This window comes from Schistocerca americana, chromosome 7 (assembly GCF_021461395.2).
Source record: "Schistocerca americana isolate TAMUIC-IGC-003095 chromosome 7, iqSchAmer2.1, whole genome shotgun sequence".
NCBI classification, from domain to species: domain Eukaryota; kingdom Metazoa; phylum Arthropoda; class Insecta; order Orthoptera; family Acrididae; genus Schistocerca; species Schistocerca americana.
In genome coordinates this window covers 631,133,386-631,153,406 of record NC_060125.1, presented here as the reverse complement: position 1 = coordinate 631,153,406, position 20,021 = coordinate 631,133,386, and the positions used below count along the sequence as shown (strand labels likewise).

Below are 20,021 nucleotides of genomic sequence, written 5' to 3'. Positions count from 1 at the left end.
TGCTGAAGGGAATTATAGAAGAGAATGAGAAACTTAAGGTAGTAGATGAGTTAAGCAATTTTGGCAGCGAAATAAGTGACGGCAGTTGAAGTAGGCACGATAAAAAATGAAGATTGCCAATAGTAAGAAAGCTTTCCTGGAAAACTCAAACTTGTTAACATCGTATGTAGAGTTAAGAGGCAGGAAATCTTTTCTAAAGTTATTTATATGGACTATAGCCAAAAGGAATATGTACGATAAACAGTCCAGACAAGGACAGATCAGAAGTTCCCAAAATGTGGTGCTCTGTGAAAATACTGAGTATGGATTGATTGGATAACTCATGAGGATGTATTGAAACAAATTGGAGAGAAAAAGAAATTTATGAGGTAACTTGACTAAAAGAAGGGACAGTGGATAGAGCACATCTTGAAGTACTACGGAATCGTCAGTTTGATTGCAGAATGAAGTGTGGGACACAAAAATCGTAGAGGGAGACCAGAACTTGACTTCAGTAAGCAAGTTGTATGGATGTGGGTTGCAATGGTTATGCAGAGGTTCAGAGGCTTGAGCAAGTTCCACTAGGTTGGAAACCTGCATCAAACCACTCCTTCCACTGAAGACTGCAACACCATCACCTTTAATAAAACTTATTTCGGGTGCAGTTGCTCTCACTCCATCTCATTCACATAACCCACAATAAAAACAATATTTTTACTAAAAGTGATTGTGTATACCATGTTATTTAAACATGCTGATTTTGTTTTACATACCATGAACATATGTACTATACAAAGTTATGACTGCATTACTTTTTCCCAAAAGTATGTCACTTCCAGTGCATTTTCTGTTCGTTGGTCAGGTTCAGTTTCCATGCAGGGGACTCGACACAGTCGGCATTGAAGGATTTCATGAATAGCCATGTCTTCTCCACAGTCTCACTGCATACCATCTTGATCAGTGTAGCCCCATCTAGCGAAACTAACATTGGATCTACCAACTCCAGATCTCAGTCTGTTCAGGGACTTCTTAAGTCTTCCATTCCTCACCACAGCCAGGAGGCGAAGTTTCTCAAATTGTCCTCTAGTCTGGGGAAAGGAACGTCGTAGCTCTCCAAAGCTGCAACCTACTTGTTTTGGCAGTGGATCTGAGTGCAATCGATGTTCAAAGGAAACTCTTTCTTGAGTTCAGTCGTTGCAGGGGCAGTTCATGTCAATACAGAGAATGGGTTCTCTCCTGATCCAAGTCCTTCTTTCAACACTTGCAGCTGTTTCTCTTGGAACGGGAGGTTGTGCTCTTCCTGCGATATGGTAAAACCATTCGATTGGAGTGGATTTAAAGCGATCTGTTATGGTTATGTACGTGTCATTGACAACTATGTCTACCTCTTTGGCCTCTGCTGAATTAAACCAAACATGACATGTATATTCTTCCGCAGAATAGCGTACTGAACTTGCGTAAGTTCATATAGTTTGAGTTTGACTAACCCACAGTAATCCGACCAGTTTCTGCAGAACATTGTTTCTGGTGGAAACTTTTGACCTGCAGTGTTTCTTGAAAGTAAGATATCTATCAAGTGTGACACCTAGATATTTTGGGTCTCACAGTGTTCTAGTTGAACACCTGATCGTACTACAGGGTGAGCATTAATAAAACTAACAAAGTGCAGAAATGGATTAGTGACTGGAAATGGAAGAGAAAAGGTGCTATGAACATGTGTCTGGAAATGGTCTGTGTGCCTGCAACGACAAAAAATTCATCCCAGAACACAGTACAGAGGTGCACTGCATCCACATCACAGCGGTGTTCAGTGGCCTACATCAGGTGAGAGGGGGCAGTTGCGGTTAGCCAAACAAGGTACACGTAACCGTTCTTTGGCCTACACAATGTTGCCAGGCTACTTCACTGGAGCTTGTACTAGGGTTTGTCTTAATAGACTGTAGAATCGGATCCTTCGAAACTGCTGCACGCACAGTCCGCAACTTCCCAACACGTTCGTCTGTGTGGAAGGAGCCATGATTGTACAAACGTTCCAAAAACGTCTTCAAATGTTGTGCGATGTAGTTAATGTCTATGACGGTACTTGCTTTGGCATAGCCATACTGCTTCTCGGCCGTTTCCATCTGCGTGGCCACACACAAACATCATCTCGGCTTGTTTCCGACTATTTTGCTGCTTACAGTACGCTGCGTCAATCACCACACAATGAACACGTGGCACGTGGTCAGATGACGTGCCATTCGTCAGTGCCGTCTACCATGGCTACGACGCATTTCCACACAATGAACACGTGGCACGTGGTCAGATGACGTGCCATTCGTCAGTGCCGTCTACCATGGCTACGACGCATTTCCGGATGTATGTTCACAGGACCTTCTCACCTCCAATTTCAGTCAGGAATCCGCCCATTCAGTTTGTCGGTTTTATTAATGTTCACCCTGTGTAATTTGCTACTAGCTTCAATGAAAAGAGCACACTTGTATATTCGACGGGCTGGCTGTAGTATCTGGATATTTATTTAAGGGCATTCGTGAGGGTCTTCTCTACTGTTTCCAGATCTGTGCTCTGGTGGTTAGAGAACGGGCATTAGCATAGAAGAAGCTCCCGCTATTGGGCGCTATGGGTTGGTCGTTTGTGTATATATTGGACAGACTTAAAGCCAAAACACTTCATTGCGTGGTGCCGTTTCTCTGTAGTCTTCATCGGCTACTCTTTCCTTGGAAGATCAGGAAAAACCTACTGTTCTCCAGAAGAGTGGCCATGAGTACAGTGGTGCTAAAATCCGTGGTCATTTGCAGAACTTGACTAATGGTAGCTGGTGATGGACAACGTCATACGGTGCTGTTAAGTCTGCAAATACCACTCGCGTCTCCTTACGAGTGTCAAATCTGTATAGCTTTTGGCTGCTCGAAATCCAGATTACTGAGGTTAAATAAGGGGTCAGTTAAGGGTGATAGACGATTTGCAATCAATATTTTCAGCAATTTGTGAACCTGACATAATAGTGCAAGTGGTCTAAAATTATTTGGATTATTTCATTCTTCGGCATATTTCACCAAACCGGTTAGCTAATGGACAGCTATCAGTAGCCTGCAACTATGTTACTCCCTCAATTGCGACAGTGGAAAGTACATGTGACTTTTAACATTAGCAGCGTATTGCCGGTAATAAGTGACAAATATTTTTTCAAGAAAGACGTGGCATTTCAGCAAGCAGATGGCCCCATACGTCAATCCTCTTGCAACTAAGAAAATAGTTGAAACATACACTTTAAAACATAAAAAAATGACGCACCACGAAGGAACTATCGGAAAAATACGGAAGTAAATAGATGCACCGTACATGTACAGACAAACAAAAACTTACAGTTACAGAAAAATTGGATGATTTATTCAAGAAAAGGAACTTGACAGAGCAAGTTAGTAACGCGTTGGTCCACATTTGGCCCTAATGCAAGCAATTATTCGACTTGGCACTGATCAATAGAGTTCTTGGATGAACTCCTGAGGGGTATCGAGCCAAATTCTGTCCAATTAGTGCGTTAGACAGTCAAATCCCGACTGGATGTAGGGCGCTGCGCGCAATGTTCCAAATGTTCTCACTTGGGGAGAGATATGACGACCCTGCAGACGAAGGTATGGTGGTGGGTGACAGTCAGATTACTGTCTCAGCACTGTCTGGGGTGTCACCGGGCCTCAGTTCCAGGGGGGACTCATCACTGAAGACAATTATACTCCAGTCAATGAGATTCCAGCGCGAAAACTTATTTCGAGACGCCTTGGACAGTGGTGGCCTACCAACCTGTCGTCCGCAATACAGTCCCATAGTCGGAAGTGCTGGTCTGGTGTGCCATTTTTTCTTCACAGCAAAACCCATTCAGTCGTCATCCACGGCATCCTTATAGCACAGTGGTACTTCGACGATATTCTACACCCCATAATGTTTTCCCCTCCTGGCAGGCTATCCTTAAAATTCAGCAAGATAACGCTCGCTCGCACACGGCGACAGATCCTACTGCTTGTCTTCCTGCTTGTCAAACCCTATTTTGGGCAGCAGAGTCGCTGTATCTCTTCTCAACTGAGAATGTTTGGAGAATTATGGGCAGGACCTTCCAACTAGCTCGGGAATTGGACGATGTAAAGCACGAACTGCACTCAATTTGGCATAATATCCATCAAGAGGACATCGAACAATTATGTTAGTCAATGCCAGAATAACGGTTTACATAATGGTCAGAGGTGGACCAACTCAACATTGACTTGCTCTATTTGCGAAGTTTTTTCTATTGAATAAACGATCCAATTTTTTCTAAAAGTTAAGCGTTTGCTTGTCTTTACATCTGTATCACAACTACCCATTTCCACCCCCTTCGAAGAATTCCTTCATGGTGCATCGATTTTTTTGTCTTGGAGTGTTTTTAAGAACATAGCAATGAATTCTATTTTGTATTCATGAAATTCACTACGAATGGAAATACTAGTAGTACAAAGACACCCAGTAATCTAGACTGTCATTACAGGCAAGGTCGGCATCACGCTGGACGGAGGCTGGTACGAACCGCTGACCAACAGCGCGGAGGACGCCGACGCTTCGGAACGTCAGCTGCAGTTTGAGGTCAGCAGTTCCACCATAAACTATCTGTGTTTGCTTCCGTGTCCAGTCTCTTATTGTCCTGTCACTAGTTTTCTAGACTTTCCAATAACACAACCCCTTGCTCACAGATCGGGCTCTGGGCGAATCCCATCTTCTCGCTGCTGGGCGACTTCCCCAAGGTGGTGCGCCAGCGCGTGGCAGCCAACAGCAAGGAGGAGGGGAGAGCCAGGTCTCGCCTGCCCTCGCTCTCCTTGGCCGAGATTCTCCTCATCAAGGGTGAGTAGGCGATGCACAGAGACACAGGACACTTCTCAAGGCTTCTGTCTACACCAGCACGTCATGAAGGATATTGGTATTTTCCACGTGTCAGCCTTACCAAAACGCAGTTTCAGAAGGTGACGGATATTGCTGCCTACCAGAGAAACGGCATTGCGGGAGCAACTGCGAGAGAATCGGTGAAGATGTCAGCACTATAACTGTCACATGAAGTTAAATAAAAAGTGTCCCAATTAGGGATGAACTACATGGCTAACTTTGAGTATTAGGCTACAATGTCACTGTTCCAATCAAATAATAAGTTCCCAAAAAATATTAATTACACTGCTTGATAAAAAATTATAGTAGCCAGAGGGTGTCAGTATAAGTTCTTACATGTATACGCCATTGGTGCCTTATAAATTATTAGGGTTGAAAGTATCTGTGACAGGTAGAAAGACCACATGAGTGCCCTAGTGTGGTTCACGTCTAGTGTTGCTACCATGCCTAGTAGGGCATGCAGGTAACGTGAACTGCGTTAGATGTTGAGTGGTCACAGTCACTCATACTCTTGTTACGTAGCGTTGTCAGCACCTCTCCTTGTGGGTCTCCATTTGGTCAATTGATCGAATACTGCAATATCCTAATTTCTGGGGCATTTGGGTGTGATAATGGCTGGACGTTGGGCTGCATGGGGACATGAGGTCAGACATAGTCATCGTCAATGATCTTTTGGATCAAGTTTGACCACTAAAAGGGACGATCGCTATGTTGTGCACAAAGCTCGTTGTAACTCCTTCACATCTGCGCCCGCCATCCGACAGCAAGTAATGCACTTCCTGCAGCATTCTGCGTCATCCTGGAGACTTACAGCGGCCAGACTAGGGAGATATCGTCGTATTTGTAGGCTGCCGCTAGAACTTCAACACAAACGGCAGCATTTGGAGTGATGTCGTGACCAGGAAACGTGGACTGCCGACGGTTGGCGTCATGGTGTGTTCAGCAATGGAATGTGGTTGCACGTTAGCCCAGCTGACTGTCGTCGGGGAGTATGGTGGTGACCTCGGGAGAGGTCCCATTCAGCCAATATTTTGGAGAGTCATAGTCTAGTTACTCCTGGTGTAATGGTTTGGGTAGCCATCGGTTATGACGTGGGTCACGGCTGGTCGTGATTTATGGAATTCCGAAGGCACAACGCTACGTCACGGACATCTTGCGTCCTTTCTCGACATCACAAAGATCGCCCACACGTGACGTGTGTCTATAAACTTTCTGCTTGAAGTTTAGGGACCATGTGGCCAGCGAAATCACCAGATTTTTCCCCAACAGAACATGTGTGGAACCAGGATGGACATCATGTCTGACCCTGTGTCAGTGTCCAGGATATCAAGCACTGCTTACATCAGTTGTAGCAACTAACCCCAGGAGAGTATACAACCGCTGTATAAGACCCTTCACAACCCACTTAGAGGATGGATGAGGGTGAGAGGGGATGCAATGTTATACTGATAAGCGTACTCACTGCCAAGATCTTTCTAATTTTGACTCGATGTTGTCATGACTGAAATAACATAACACACTCTCTCATCCCACAAACTCCCGTTACATTTCCTCCATCTGTTCTAGTTGCTTCAGCCTTTTTGTCACACAGGGTGGTTGTTTTAGATGACTTCCATTTCTAGTCCTAGAAGGACAAGATATTCTCGTTGAAGAGAGTTTCGCTCTACGACACCGTGCCTGCCCCAATAGGAAAAGTGACTGAAAAATTAAAAAAATAAAGCACCACCCTACCTGCTGTGGAGCTTTAATCAGCTGCATACCTCTATTGTCCACAGGTACGGCCGACTTCTTCGGACTCAACCACTACACGACGTCTCTGATAACTTCTGGAAGCAGCGGCCAGGAGCCTTCCAAGACATATGACGCCGGTGTCGTCACCTCCACCATTCAAGGCTACAATACCAACTACTGGATCTCGGTGAGTACCGTAGCCCACCAAGCAGGTGTTTCCATTATCTAGATAATGACTGGTGACATACATAAATTTTCTATACAGTGATCTAACTAGTATGAAATTCAAGCCGAATCTTTTTTCTTCAAACGTGTCGCTACTTCATCTTGCTCCTATTCGTCATACGTACATACTCTCATAGACATATTTGCAAGGAAATCCCCAAACTGTACTTCTCAAATATCTGTACTTGGCATGTCTGCCCATGCAATAATTTTCATCGCGTACTAGCTAAAATGTTCCAGAAAGAAACAGCCGCTGACTACAAACCAAGGCTTCAAAGGCATTAACTTACCTGAAATTGTAACTGAGGCGCAGAAATAGCTTAGAGGACGCTTTCTGTTCCTTTCTCACATATAAACCAAAAAATTCATGTGTTTGCTAACAATCTTACTCAACTTTATGACAAATGTGCCCTCTTGAAGATGGGAAAAGTAGGAAGGAAACCTGCACGCTGTCTAACCTAAGAATTAAAACAGCTCATGAATCTCAGAGACGCTGCATACCCGGCATACAAAAAGTGCCCCACGCCTGCAAATCATATTACGTACAAGCAGAAGTGGAGCAGTGTCAGTGAAGCTGTGAGAAATGTAAAACTCAGGCGTACCCACGCATTAACCTAGACCGGATATAGACCAGCAATCCTATGGAAAAACGTGTTTTGTCTTGGTGTAGGCAAAGTAAAAGCTGCGCACATCCCATTGTCCCAGTCGACGAACTACTGAAATGATACTTCACTTTATCTTCAAAGCCAGCTGAAACACAAAGGAAACAGAGACTCACTGATTACATCACGGGAATAAACCACGAAAAATTCTGTCTAAAGCAAGTCGGGAGCAACACCATCAAAAAGCCATTATGCGTATCAGATCATCATCTACTTTGAACGATGGCATCACAGTGCAAATGGTAGAGCTTATTATTGTCCTATTACTGCCTACTGCAATAGCTGTCTTCAATTACTCGTTAACCACGAGTGTTTCCCCTGAAGCCTGGAAACAGGGACTAGTTAAGCCTTTACCTAAAAAGGATGCCGCCACAGCAGCCTATGGTTACCGCTCTATTTGGAACCTTCGGGCACTGTCCAAGACCTTAGAATTTACAGGGTGATCCAGCGGGATATAGGTGTTATGCAACCCACAGCGCCTTCAGAATCCAGCGGCGAGAATATCATATTCTCTCGCTCGCTGTGAGGACACCATAAGTTCTACAGGAAATGAATAGGACATTTTTGTTGGAAATTTAACATAGTTAAATTTTGTCGTAGTATATGTTCTTGCTGGAAGCCGCGTTTTTGAAGTTATACGAGTAAAACGAATTGAAGGTCGCTTTTGTTCGTTTTTATTGAATAATTCGAACATTAGAGCGTCTAGCTAAAACGCATCCCAGCACAAAATTTGACTTCATCGATTTCCTGCAGAGAGGACCTATGTTTGTACATAGCAAGAGTGAGATGTGAAAATATCGTGCGTGGTATTTGAAGGAGTTGCGGGCTGCATGAAGCATTAAGTAGGTGCAGCTGAATACCCATAATAGCTCAAGGCCAGCTAACAGACTACCTAACTACAAACAGCCTACTAGAGTAATAAATATCAGGCTTCCACAAACATCGCAGCACAACGTTTGCCTTAAGAAAGGTAATCAGATGACCCCAAGTTTGCCATGGATGCACAAGAGACATCTATCACGTGCGTCTTAGACTTCGGCAAAGCCGACTATGACGTTTTATTTGCCAAACTTAGCATACGAAATCTGTCATCAAGGGCAGTGTAGTGGATAGTTAGTACCTGACATCTCACCAGCCGTCCTCATGTCCAGCTCCATAAAGTCTTAATGGAGGTAGGTAGCGTGAGGCTTCCCCAGCGTTCGGTACTAAGTCCTACACTCTATTCATTGTATGAAAAAATGTGTCATCGGCTTTGTCCTACTGCAAATACCACATGTACGTTGATGATCTCCAGTTGTATCTCAGTGCTAAAACAATAAATCTGAGGACATCTGGCGAGAATCTCAGCACCGACCTCTGTGCGCTATCACAACGAGCGCAGGATATAGGGCTAAATCTCAACCCATGCAAAAACCAAGAAATACTGGATGATAATTCGCCACCTGAAACACCGAGAGATCTTATCATCTTTAACCCTAAATGGGACATATATAATCTTATTTCCTTCAGCGAGGAGTCTAGATGTAATAACAGACGAAAATTGAAACTGGATGAGCAAAATCCTTTCTGTCCCTCTCCGTCGCTCAGCCACCTTCTCGAAGTACTTCTCAGTAGCAGGAACCCGACTCTGCAAAAACTTCGGGCATTATGTTACAGAAATAAATAAAGTCTCCAGCTTCAGAAGAACAGCGAATGACATATCTACCAAAGCAACAATAAGGATTATCGTTGTCCCTGTGCGTACTCGTTACGACTGTACATCGCTCTTTCCATCCCGATATTCCTCATTTCCCAATATTCCTGCCCGATGCACTCTCTTTGAATTTTCTTTTCCCGGAACTTGCTATACCAAAAAACATCAATTTTGTACACCTATAAATTCTTCTTATATGTTAACACTATCGTTTTTGTTATTATTGTCATTATTACTAGGTCTACAACTTTGCTTCCGCCGTTTTTTCTCGAAGTTCGGGGCTTTATTGTGAAAAACTTACAAAAAAATTATGATTTACAGTATTGCCCATCGCTGTCCACTACATTCTCCCATCTTTCGGATAGCATGTGAATCTTGTGGCGGAAGAACTGGGCGTCTTTTGTGGGGATCCATGAATCGATTCAATTTTGCAGTTGTTCATATGATCGGAAGTGCTGGTCATCCAGACTGTATGCCACTGATAGAAAAAAAGTGGCAGTCAGAGAGAGCAACGTATGCAGAATACGGCGGGAGGCATAGGACTTCTCATTTCAAGGTTTCCATGTATGTTTTGGCGGGTTTTGCGAGATGGGGTCGAGCACTGACCTGCTGCAAAATTACCTTTACGCGTCTATCGCTGTATTGCGGCCGTTTGTGTTTCAGTACTGGGCTCGAACGCATCAATTGTTTTCGATAATGATATCCTGTGACTCTCTTCGTCTGTTTGAGCAGCTACGAAAACGTTCTGTCTTCTCCCGCCACGCCGGTCTCCGACATCAAAATCACCGCTCTGAAGGCGTTGAAAACATTCTCTGCACGTTCTTCCACTAGCAGTTCCCTCACCATTGGTCTAACCCAGCATTTTAAGAGCCACAGCCGCAGATTTCTTCATGTTACAGCAGAAAATGGCGAGAAATGGGTACGTAAGTTGACGTACTTAATCGGGAATAACCTTATGATGCAATCACAAATCGACTAGTATTTTTAGGGCATTATGTTTACAGATGCCTAAGCTTATTGTAGTACACCTATGACCAACCACCTGAACCCCACTTGCCGCTACTACCGTCTATTGCAAAACGGCGGAAGCAGAGTTGTAGACCTATTATTATTATTATTATTATTACTATTATTATTAATAGTACAAGTACTGGCAGTATAACTTTATTAGTTCGTAATCAGTATAATTTACTCAAACTTCAGTCACTCAAATCATTTTAATACTCTTTGTCATTTTAAAATTGTTATTTTTTAGGTAACTGTGCTTTAATAGATACTGTACACGTGAAATCCTGGTCTGATGTAAGAGAGGGCCCTGTGATCCTAATCGGATCAGGTTAAGCAAGTAGATAAATGTTCTTTCAGGAGTAATACGTTTGTCACCTGTATGTAGGCCCTGTATGTGAGTGGTGCCTCGATTGTTTCAGGACGTTCCATGGGGTCTCCGGAAGCTCCTCAACTGGGTGCACGACTCCTACCCGGGTTACCCCATATTCGTCACGGAGAACGGCTGGGTGGACCCTCCTGGCATACTCAACGACACGGGCCGCGTCCACTACCTCAGGGTGAGTCAACATTCTCGTCCTGTTTTCGACGTCAGTTTCAGACCAGGCAGCTCAGACATAAAAAAATTTAAAGAAGTGAGAAATTCAGTGTCAACGAAACTTCCTAGACAGATTCGCTACCACGGACAATGATGTCCCGACCACTGATATTTATTCGTCGTGTGGGGCAGTTGGATGCTTATATGGAGAAGTACTAAAAGAAGTAATAATGCTATGAAATTAAGTCTGACGCACATGAAAGGCCCACAAAATTCCTGGGAACAGTAATGTCCAATACTCAAATAAAAGAAAGGACTAGGAAATCTGGTACCCATAGCACAAGTAACATTATGTCAAATATGGCAAAGGAATCTTAAGCGAAAGAATGGAGAAGAAGACTGCGAGGCAGAATCTAGTGTCTGAATCGTGTAACTTGTCTTCAGAAGAAACAGAGGGACAAGAGATGCGATTAGGAATGTCATGCCGCTTAAGAGAGACAAAGGCGTTGGGCAAAAACTTGGGAACACCGGGACAATCGCATGTATGAACATAGATGCCGATGCTGGCCAAGCCTCCAGTTTGCACTGTTGTATTTAACCACGAACAGCACCTCACTGACTTTAGAACTCCACCTCGCTCAGCTATTCCCTGCTTATGCAGCTCCCTTCACGTTGTTTTGGTGCTGACAGGATTCGCGAGCGCGACATTCATTTCTGCGGTGACTTTTACGGTCGTACTTATTTTTCCCCACAATCCTCTTCACTGACCGTCTGTCACGATCACTCAACACACACTTTAGTCCGAGTTGTGACTCTCTTTTTTCCATGTATGTGGTGTAACTCTCCAATAAGGTTCCTCTTGAAACACCAAACACTTTGTCTCTCTTGTTTACGGAGCGACTACCAGATGGGCACCAACAATCTGCCCACATTCGAATTCACTTAGCTCCGACATACTGCACCGAAATCTACAGTGATGAAAACGCCAATACAAGAAAAACATGGTGCCGAAGCCTTAAAACCTGTACTGTGGAGCAAAAGCAAGAAAGTCGTTTGGTCAGATGAGTGTTGTTTCATCCTGTTCCCAACTTCAAGGCCGAGTTTATGTCCCAAGAATGAAACATGACGGAGATTCGGTGATGATCTGGGCAGTCATGGACCCCATGGTTACTGTACAAGGTGGAATTACAGACAAGGAATATGTGACCATTTCGTCTGATCAGGCTCATTCCGCGGTAAAATGTTTCCCAATTGTGGTGTGACGTTCTGAGATAACAGGGTCCCTGTTGATACCATTCGCGTGGTCCATGACTGGTTTCCTAAGCATACCCCTGGCATATTCCCTGGCCACCTGATCTCACTATTATTGAGGCTTTTTGGTCTGGTTTGGATACAATGGTGGATAATCGATATCCACATCTATCATAGTTACTTAAATTTTCCACAGTTTTGCAGGAAAAATGGTGTAAGTTTCGCTTCCAAACAGCACAGGGCCTGTATTTCTCCATTCCTAGACGAGTATAAGCTGTTCTGAATTCCAAGGGGACTCCTACACCGTGTTAGGTATTATAATCTGTTGCGCTTTTGATGTTTCCTTATTTGTGTCCACCACCTGTACCTGCTGAGACCTAGAAGGTCCTAATTGTGTTTTTTAAATATAGAGAGCGATTTGATTTTGAAAGCGTGACATGGGAGAAACTTTCAAGCATTTGAGGAAAGTGAGAGTGAATTAGAAGGCCAGAAGACTTATTACAAATAGTCCTCTGTGCTTACAACAAAAAGTAGTATTCAGAGTGAAGGCGGACTGCAATACAGTACAATTGGGGAAAGGCGTAAGACAAAGTTGGAACCTATTTCCCACTCCTCTTGTAATATGCTAATAGTATAAGATACTCAGCTACTGGTAAGGGACAAAGGGGTAAAATTTGTAGGTTGTTGATGAAGATGTTATAGATCTGAAGGCAACATGAGCCCCTCAGCGAAAAATTAAAAAGAGCTCCAAGGAATGATTTGAGCAATGCAGCATTTTGGGATGCTTATGGTATAAAAGTCGATGTAAGAGAAATGAAAGTTATGCAAACAAAAGGAGGAAAATACAGAAAAATATTAAGACGAGAATGTTCAGGCATAAAAATATCTAGGAACAAAAATAGAGACTGAATGGACGTGAAGGCCTATAAATGTTAAAATTACCATTTTCAGACAGGAGTAAGATGTTGTGGAGCGTGGAAATCAGCTTATAAGACATTTTGTTGTTAATGTGCTGTTACGTAGGTCAGTTATATGTTTTCTTACGGACGAGAGCTCCAAGAGCATGGAGCCTTTTGAATTGCGAATGTGATGAAGAACGAAAACGATGAAATAGGAAGACCTCAGCTGTAAGCAGCGGTAAGAGACAAGTTGATTATTTTGAGAAACTGCGCAGTGAAGTTTCAATAAAATTTCATAATTATTTCAAGTTCAGAAATTGTGATTCTGTCTATCCAGATGAATCATGATTTCAAGTGTATGTACCTTACCGATATATGTAATAATTGGTAGATTCAACCCAAAATCTTATTCTTAAAAGCTTGTCAACAATAGGTAAAAACTGTAGAGGAAGACAGACATTGAAGTACATCCAGCAAATTGTTCAGAACATAGGTTGCAACTGCTTCTCTGAGACGAATATTTTGGAACATGAGAGGACTTCTTGGCGGGCTGCATGAAGTTTGGAACAGGAGAGGAATTTCGGAGGGCCGCATCAAACCAGTCAGATGACTGATGACCAAAAAACATTGTCGCCATGCAAATCGAGTTCACTGAACATGGGTTAGCATTGACTTCCCACTGTTTATTTTCTGGGAGAATTAACGAAGCTTTACTGAGAAAGCTCTCAACAACAAAAAATTAGATTTCGGAATAGGTACAGTATTTGGCACTATGATTCGCATTCATAATTTTTCTAGTAATAAAGTATGACAACCTCAGAGATTAACCTACAATTCAACACAATATAAAATAAATTTTAGCAAGCACCATACTCGAGCTCGTAAACAACGTTAAGTATGACCATTAAAGTTTTTATCATCATCCTGCCACAAAAATTCATGTAATCTGTGGTAACGGACACACCTTATCATTGTTTACGTGCTTAAATGAATATCATATTTACCAGAATAGCAACAACTTCTGATGTGCATTTGCGTCCAAGAATATACGAGTATTTAGGATCTTTAAATGGGTTGTACGTATCCACATCATCCTCAGATTCGAACAAATGGTCCCTGAAAAGCAGTTTTCTGGCACATCACGTATTCGTTACTATTACTGGAAGCCATATTTTTGCCGCTTACCGTTGTTTATAAGTACAAATTCTGAAAAAGTTTTCATTAACGAGAATCTGAAATCTGAGATAGAGCTTCCATCTCTCTATCGCAAGGCTGTCAACTAATACGAATAAAGCACATTAGCTCCCACGTGTTACATGCGATAACTCTGTTTCTCATCGACTGTGCCTTACCTCTCTTTACAGCCTTGGTCTTCGTGTGTAGACTGTGAGAAATGAAGAAATAATCAAAATAAGAAATAAAACTTGATGGGGTACGACCTACGGAAAAATGATAAAACTTGTTCTTTAAAGTACTGCAAGGATGAAATAAAATCCGCAAGACAAAGGACGCAACCCTTTCTGGCCGGAAACAAGTTTACAAATACAGCAAATTGTGACAGTAAGTCATGGATTCTTAGAAACGGAAATACACTTGTATTTGATTACGTCGAAATATCGTAACTCAACGACTTAATCCTGTTCTGCTCATATACCTGGAGTGTGGGCTCTCACAAAAGACAGAAAAAGATGGAAGATTAGAGTTCCCGTCCATGGTGTGATCCTCAGGGATGGAGGTTAAGTTAGATTTGGCGAACTGTGGGAAATCGGTCGAGTCCTATATAAAGCACTCATCCAAGCATTTATGTTAAACGGTTTGAAGAAACCTGTCTTGCTGGAATGGGAAACGAACAGTCATCCTCTCGAATGAAAGTCCAGTTGCTTAACAACTGCGACATTTCGCTCGATATAAGAGCGAGGAAGGAAGAACATGCCAGACAGCAAAAATGAGGTTCGGGAGACGAGCAGCAGGCAACACTGGAGGAGACAAGGAAATTAGTTAAATAACCTTTATTTGGTCCTGTAGGACTACACAGTTACAAATGCAAAGTACTGGATATAGCTAGGAGATGTAAAGAACGAAATGGATAAATCACTTAAATAGAACTGACCACACTCGTGATACAAAACAAATATGTAATTTACGTTTGAGCTCTGAGGACTATTGGGATGATCAACCGAATTCATGGGGAATGGAAGTAGTATAAGACTACACAGTTTAATATGTATGAAATAATCGGAAAACTTTAATATTTTGGCTCACTTGACGACATATTCTGTTACTTTTTTCCTCTGCTGCCTTCTGACTGATTGCACACATTCTAAATCCTCAGCTATCACCAACAAGTGCTAGCGACTACAGTAAATTCCATGGTGCCATCATCTTTATAGGAAATAATATGCTAGCCAACCATTATTTAAGGGTGCACTGTATGGCAGAATTAGAAACGTGGGACCAACTCTTCCTTTTTGTGGCAATTTACACATCTGTTTGTTTTAATGGTTCTTTGTACCCAAGACACATAATAATTTGACGGTATTATTTGGAAACAACTTCAGACTATAAAAAATGGCGATCAATGAGCAAAAGAAGAAGAATATTTCGATGAATGCAAAATTAAGACACAGCCAGACAGTGAATGATCCAAGAGGCTTTTACAAAGGAGAAAGTCTGGCCCTCGTAAGAAGAGGACTGCTTAGGAGGGCTGAACCTGCGGAACGAAGGATTCTCAGGAGGATGTTGGGAGCTCGAAAAACAGAGGACGTTCAGTACAGAATACGAGATCTGTGAACCAAGGAGTGAGGATTTCGCACGTGTCCGTAGAACAGACTGCGAGAGATTGATACATCAGAATGCTGTTTCTCGTGAACAAGAGAACAAAAGTACAGAGGGATTTGGAGAAAAGGGAATACGGGAAACGGATTTTCCACAGGGTGACTTTCAAACCAAAAACTGAGATTGGCATCGGTTTCCAGAACTCAGTTAGACCCAGAACCAAAACAGAATGACCACAAGGCTGAAGAAGGTTTCAGAGTATGTGAGTGAAATTATGGAACTTAGGGATAAAAAAGAATTACAGAAAACGAGCCCATCCGAAGTGATGTGGTTCTCAAATGACCAAAACGAAAAGTAAAAGAAGAAAAACAGCAAAAGAAATGTTTTAAGTCGATAGCTCCACAAAATGGTGTCCAAAATTGTGCAAATGACTACAGCATTATTTACTTTCAACGGGACTGTTAACTATTTTTATTAACTATTTCGTGCTATTATCTCAAAAAACAGCTGATTACCCGAAGAAAAATTAAAAAAATGGTCATCTGACTCAAACAGTGGACGAGTACTCAGTCAAAAAATTAACTACCCTCTCAATGACAAAAAGGTGCGCTCTTTCAAGATGGATCTTACTGGTGTTTACACAGCACATGTCTCTTCCGTGAAATACGATACCGATCAATCGAAGGGAAGCGAAATAGATAGCTTTTGTCACGGGCCAGTGACTGGGAGCAGTTACGCCTTGGCCAGGCAACTGACTTCACTGATTGCGTCCTCTTGTCCCACATTTCGAACCACTGATCCTTCATCGAGCTTATGATTTCGCACCTCAGCAGTGACAATCACGTTCCGTTTGTCAATAATTACGCCTTCAATGTACAAATTAGTCTCACTGCTTAAGTACACAGTGGTAAATGTTGATGGGGATCTTTGAACGTAATACTTTCGCCATATTGTAATTTCTGGTAATATCCAAACATGTTTAACAAGCGCTATGCCAATCACTCGGTTTTTCACACCACACCACAGTTTAATAAAAATGAATAGCATCCAAACCTCACTTAATTGCAGTGTAGCCATTGATATATTTTAATGATATTATGATGAAATTCTTGTTTATTGCAGGGCTACGTGTCAGCTATCTTGCGCGCCATCAACGAAGATGGTGTTCCAATGATTGGCTACACGCACTGGAGTCTGATCGACAACCTGGAGTGGATGAATGGATACTCGTGAGTATCGTCGGTACTAGTGACCTAAGAATGCAGAGCAAGATGAAACCACGTAGCAGATATGTGCAACATTTCGCGTATTTCGATCACTGTATGGCCCTGACATGTGTCTTGTAAATTTTTCCTGGAATCATCTCTTTCATTTCCCCTAGCCAGATGTGCTAGATACATTAAGACCAGTGCACTGTCGCACCATCAATCCACCGTTACTATCCCGGTACTACCTGTTTCCACATGCTGCTTGTAGGAGCATCTCTGCGCTGATATATATCAACTTTGATCTCGAATTTGTGTCGAGTTGATGAGATAACAGAGCTTTTCCTATCCATTGCTGTATTGTGTCCATTTCTTAAGCTCTTATTATCCGCAGAACCCTCCCAGGAAATTTCAACTGCACTTTTCATGCTGATGTTCTAATATATTACTACAATTTTTCTCAGAACTCAGTGAGTGTTCTGTGTTGCCCTGCCTACATGACCCATTTAACACCCACAGCTAGACAAAGGTCATTTTTCTTTGCCTTATCGTAGGCAACCATGATGCTGTCTCATATAGAGCTGATCCGGAAAGCATGTAACGTTTGCGCGTATCTCGCGCACATCTGACTGCACCATAGTTACACATGTTCAGTTACATCCTTAAACTCGAGAAAGAGGTAGCTTAGCCATATTCTTTCATTACGTTAACGTCTGCACTCATTATTTGTCGGTGATTAAGCTTAAAACAATGGTCCGGGCCGCCAGCCGTGAACTTAGAGACATTATCAAGTTTTTGAGTGCGACAAATGTTCGATCTTGTGAAATTTATCGTCAGGCAAGTGAAACTTTCGAGGACAACGTGAGAAGTGAAGCTGTGGCGCGAAAGTGGATTAGGATGGTTAAGGAAGGAAGGGAAATAACCACGCGGAGGAAAGCAGTGGATGCCCGTCGTTGATCACCGTATGAGTGGTGCGCTGCGTCGAGAAACAAGTTCGTTCCAGTAGGCGGGTAACGAATTATGTTTTGTCAATGCATTTTCAAAACATTTCGCTGTCTTTAGTAAACGTGACTGTGGCTCAACATTTGCACCACAAAACTTTGTGCACGATGGGTACGACAAACTACTGACGTTCTAAAACAGAAACGCATTGGAGCAGCCTTGGAGTTTTTACAGCGTTATGCTCCTGTATCTAAGAAAGGTAAGAGATCGGACCCGCAAAGTTACAGACCAATATCCCTAACTTCTGTTTGCTGGAGAAACCTTGAACATACTCTCAGTTCGAATATAATAAACTTACTAGAGGTTGAGAAGCTTATGTGCACGAATCAGCATGGCCTTAGAACGCATCGCTCATGCGAAACTAAGCTTGCGCTTTTCTCACATGATATACTGTGAACTATGGATGAAGGGCATCCAAGAAAGCAAAGCCACGTCTTTCTTCAAGAAAAATCTTTGCACTGTGTTTCGAGCCTTTCAAGCAATTTAACTAGTGGACTGGATGGAACGAGATACAACAATAAACGCTACAGCTAACAGTGACTCAGTGAAAAAGTTGCGGCACGTGACAGAAAAAATGACATGGATTACTGACTTGTAGTATCCTTTACGTGAATGACAACGCACGACCGTTCACCTCAAGCGTAACGATAACGCTTCCTGAGTCCTTTTGCTGGGAACAATGATAAATCCAGTATTCACCTTGTTTTTCATCTCAAGAAGTTTCTTGTCGGCCAGCGGTTTGTAAGCGATAATAAGATCAAAGTAAACGTCCAAATCTTGTACGAATGCGTACTTTCACGGTGATTTTCATTAGTAAAATATATTTGGGTTTGAAGCCGCGTCGATTGGCTTCACCAAGCGGCCGAAGAACCTGAACAATTTTCAAATAATATTATCAAGTGAGGAATCTAGGGATACACTACAAACCCTTATGTACAAGTTGTGCAGGGACAGTGAAGACATGGTCAGGATAATTTCATCAGTATAGATGCAGATGTAGATGTAGTAGGTTCAGAATTCTTTACAGAACCTCTGTGGTCCATCTATCACACTTCCAATCCGCTACTTCTCCCATCCACCTCCATTTAATTCTCATTCCAGCAATAATTATGTCTTTTCCTGTAATTTGTAATTTCCAAATGTGTAACCTCAGTTTTTGGATGGTTTCCTTTTTAAATTCCGTGATTCACGCCGCACGCTCTTTGTAGGGGTAATCATAACGCTCAGCACTTTTCCACAGACTGAAGTTCGGGCTGCACTCCGTGGACTACGACGATCCAGAGAGACCCAGGACGCAGAAGGCTTCGGCGAAAGTCATCGCAGACATCTACAAGAACATGGCCGTGCCGTGGGAGGATTTCGAGAACGCCGACACCACGCCACCATCTTAATTTGAACATATATATATATATATATATATATATATATATATATATATATATATATGTGTAAACAGTTGAGCACAAGTACCTAATAAATTCTGCATTCTGAAAGACACCATGCTGTGTAGTTTGTTGCACCACAACCCCGTCCACACTCAGTCGCAACCCCAGGTACTGAACACTAACACTACTTTCTCTACAAGATTATTTATAATTACTTTGGAACATACAACACTCCCACTTGCAGTAAAATGATAAAATGCCTTAAAGCAGTTGATTATTCTGCCACGCTTCTCTTAAACATGGAATGTATACATAATTTTCCTGATCCACGTGCAAGCACAGCGTCAGAGTTATTGAGGTATATGGAAAAAAAAAACGTAAATTAGTTACAGACTACGGGTGCACACACTTTATTCAACATGTTGTGAGGTAACGGACGAGTTGCGGCGCCCTGAAAATATTGTAAGTTCTGAGTTGATGTGGCTGCGCTGGGGACTCTAGGCAGGTGCGGCTGGTCAACAGCACGTGGTGCCGACCATGAGCAGGAGCAGGAGGCGTGGGAGGCCCCAGCACGTGGTCCAGGCCGACCGCGTGGCCGGGAATTCCATGTTGACGCTGTGACGAGGAATGGGTTCTGTTTCGATGAAGGAGGTGTGTATGCCGGGAGTGCCAAAGATGGCGGACCTCGTGAAAAAAATGATGGCAGACATTTCACAGTTCATGTAGAAATTAATAATAGCCAGAGGAATCATGATACCTTAAA

At 42.6% G+C, this 20,021-nt stretch overlaps 1 protein-coding gene across 1 annotated transcript in view; it reads left to right on the top strand.

The window, feature by feature from the left end:
* The window catches only part of LOC124623157 (myrosinase 1-like), a 242,230-nt gene extending 222,966 nt beyond the window's left edge, over positions 1–19,264 (top strand). Inside the window, exons 6-11 of the mRNA XM_047148948.1 lie at positions 4,499–4,593; positions 4,701–4,848; positions 6,663–6,805; positions 10,626–10,763; positions 16,789–16,895; positions 19,114–19,264. Coding sequence (XP_047004904.1) covers positions 4,499–4,593; positions 4,701–4,848; positions 6,663–6,805; positions 10,626–10,763; positions 16,789–16,895; positions 19,114–19,264 — 782 coding nt within the window. The remainder of the gene's footprint in view (positions 1–4,498; positions 4,594–4,700; positions 4,849–6,662; positions 6,806–10,625; positions 10,764–16,788; positions 16,896–19,113) is intronic.
* The last annotated feature ends 757 nt before the right edge of the window (positions 19,265–20,021 follow it).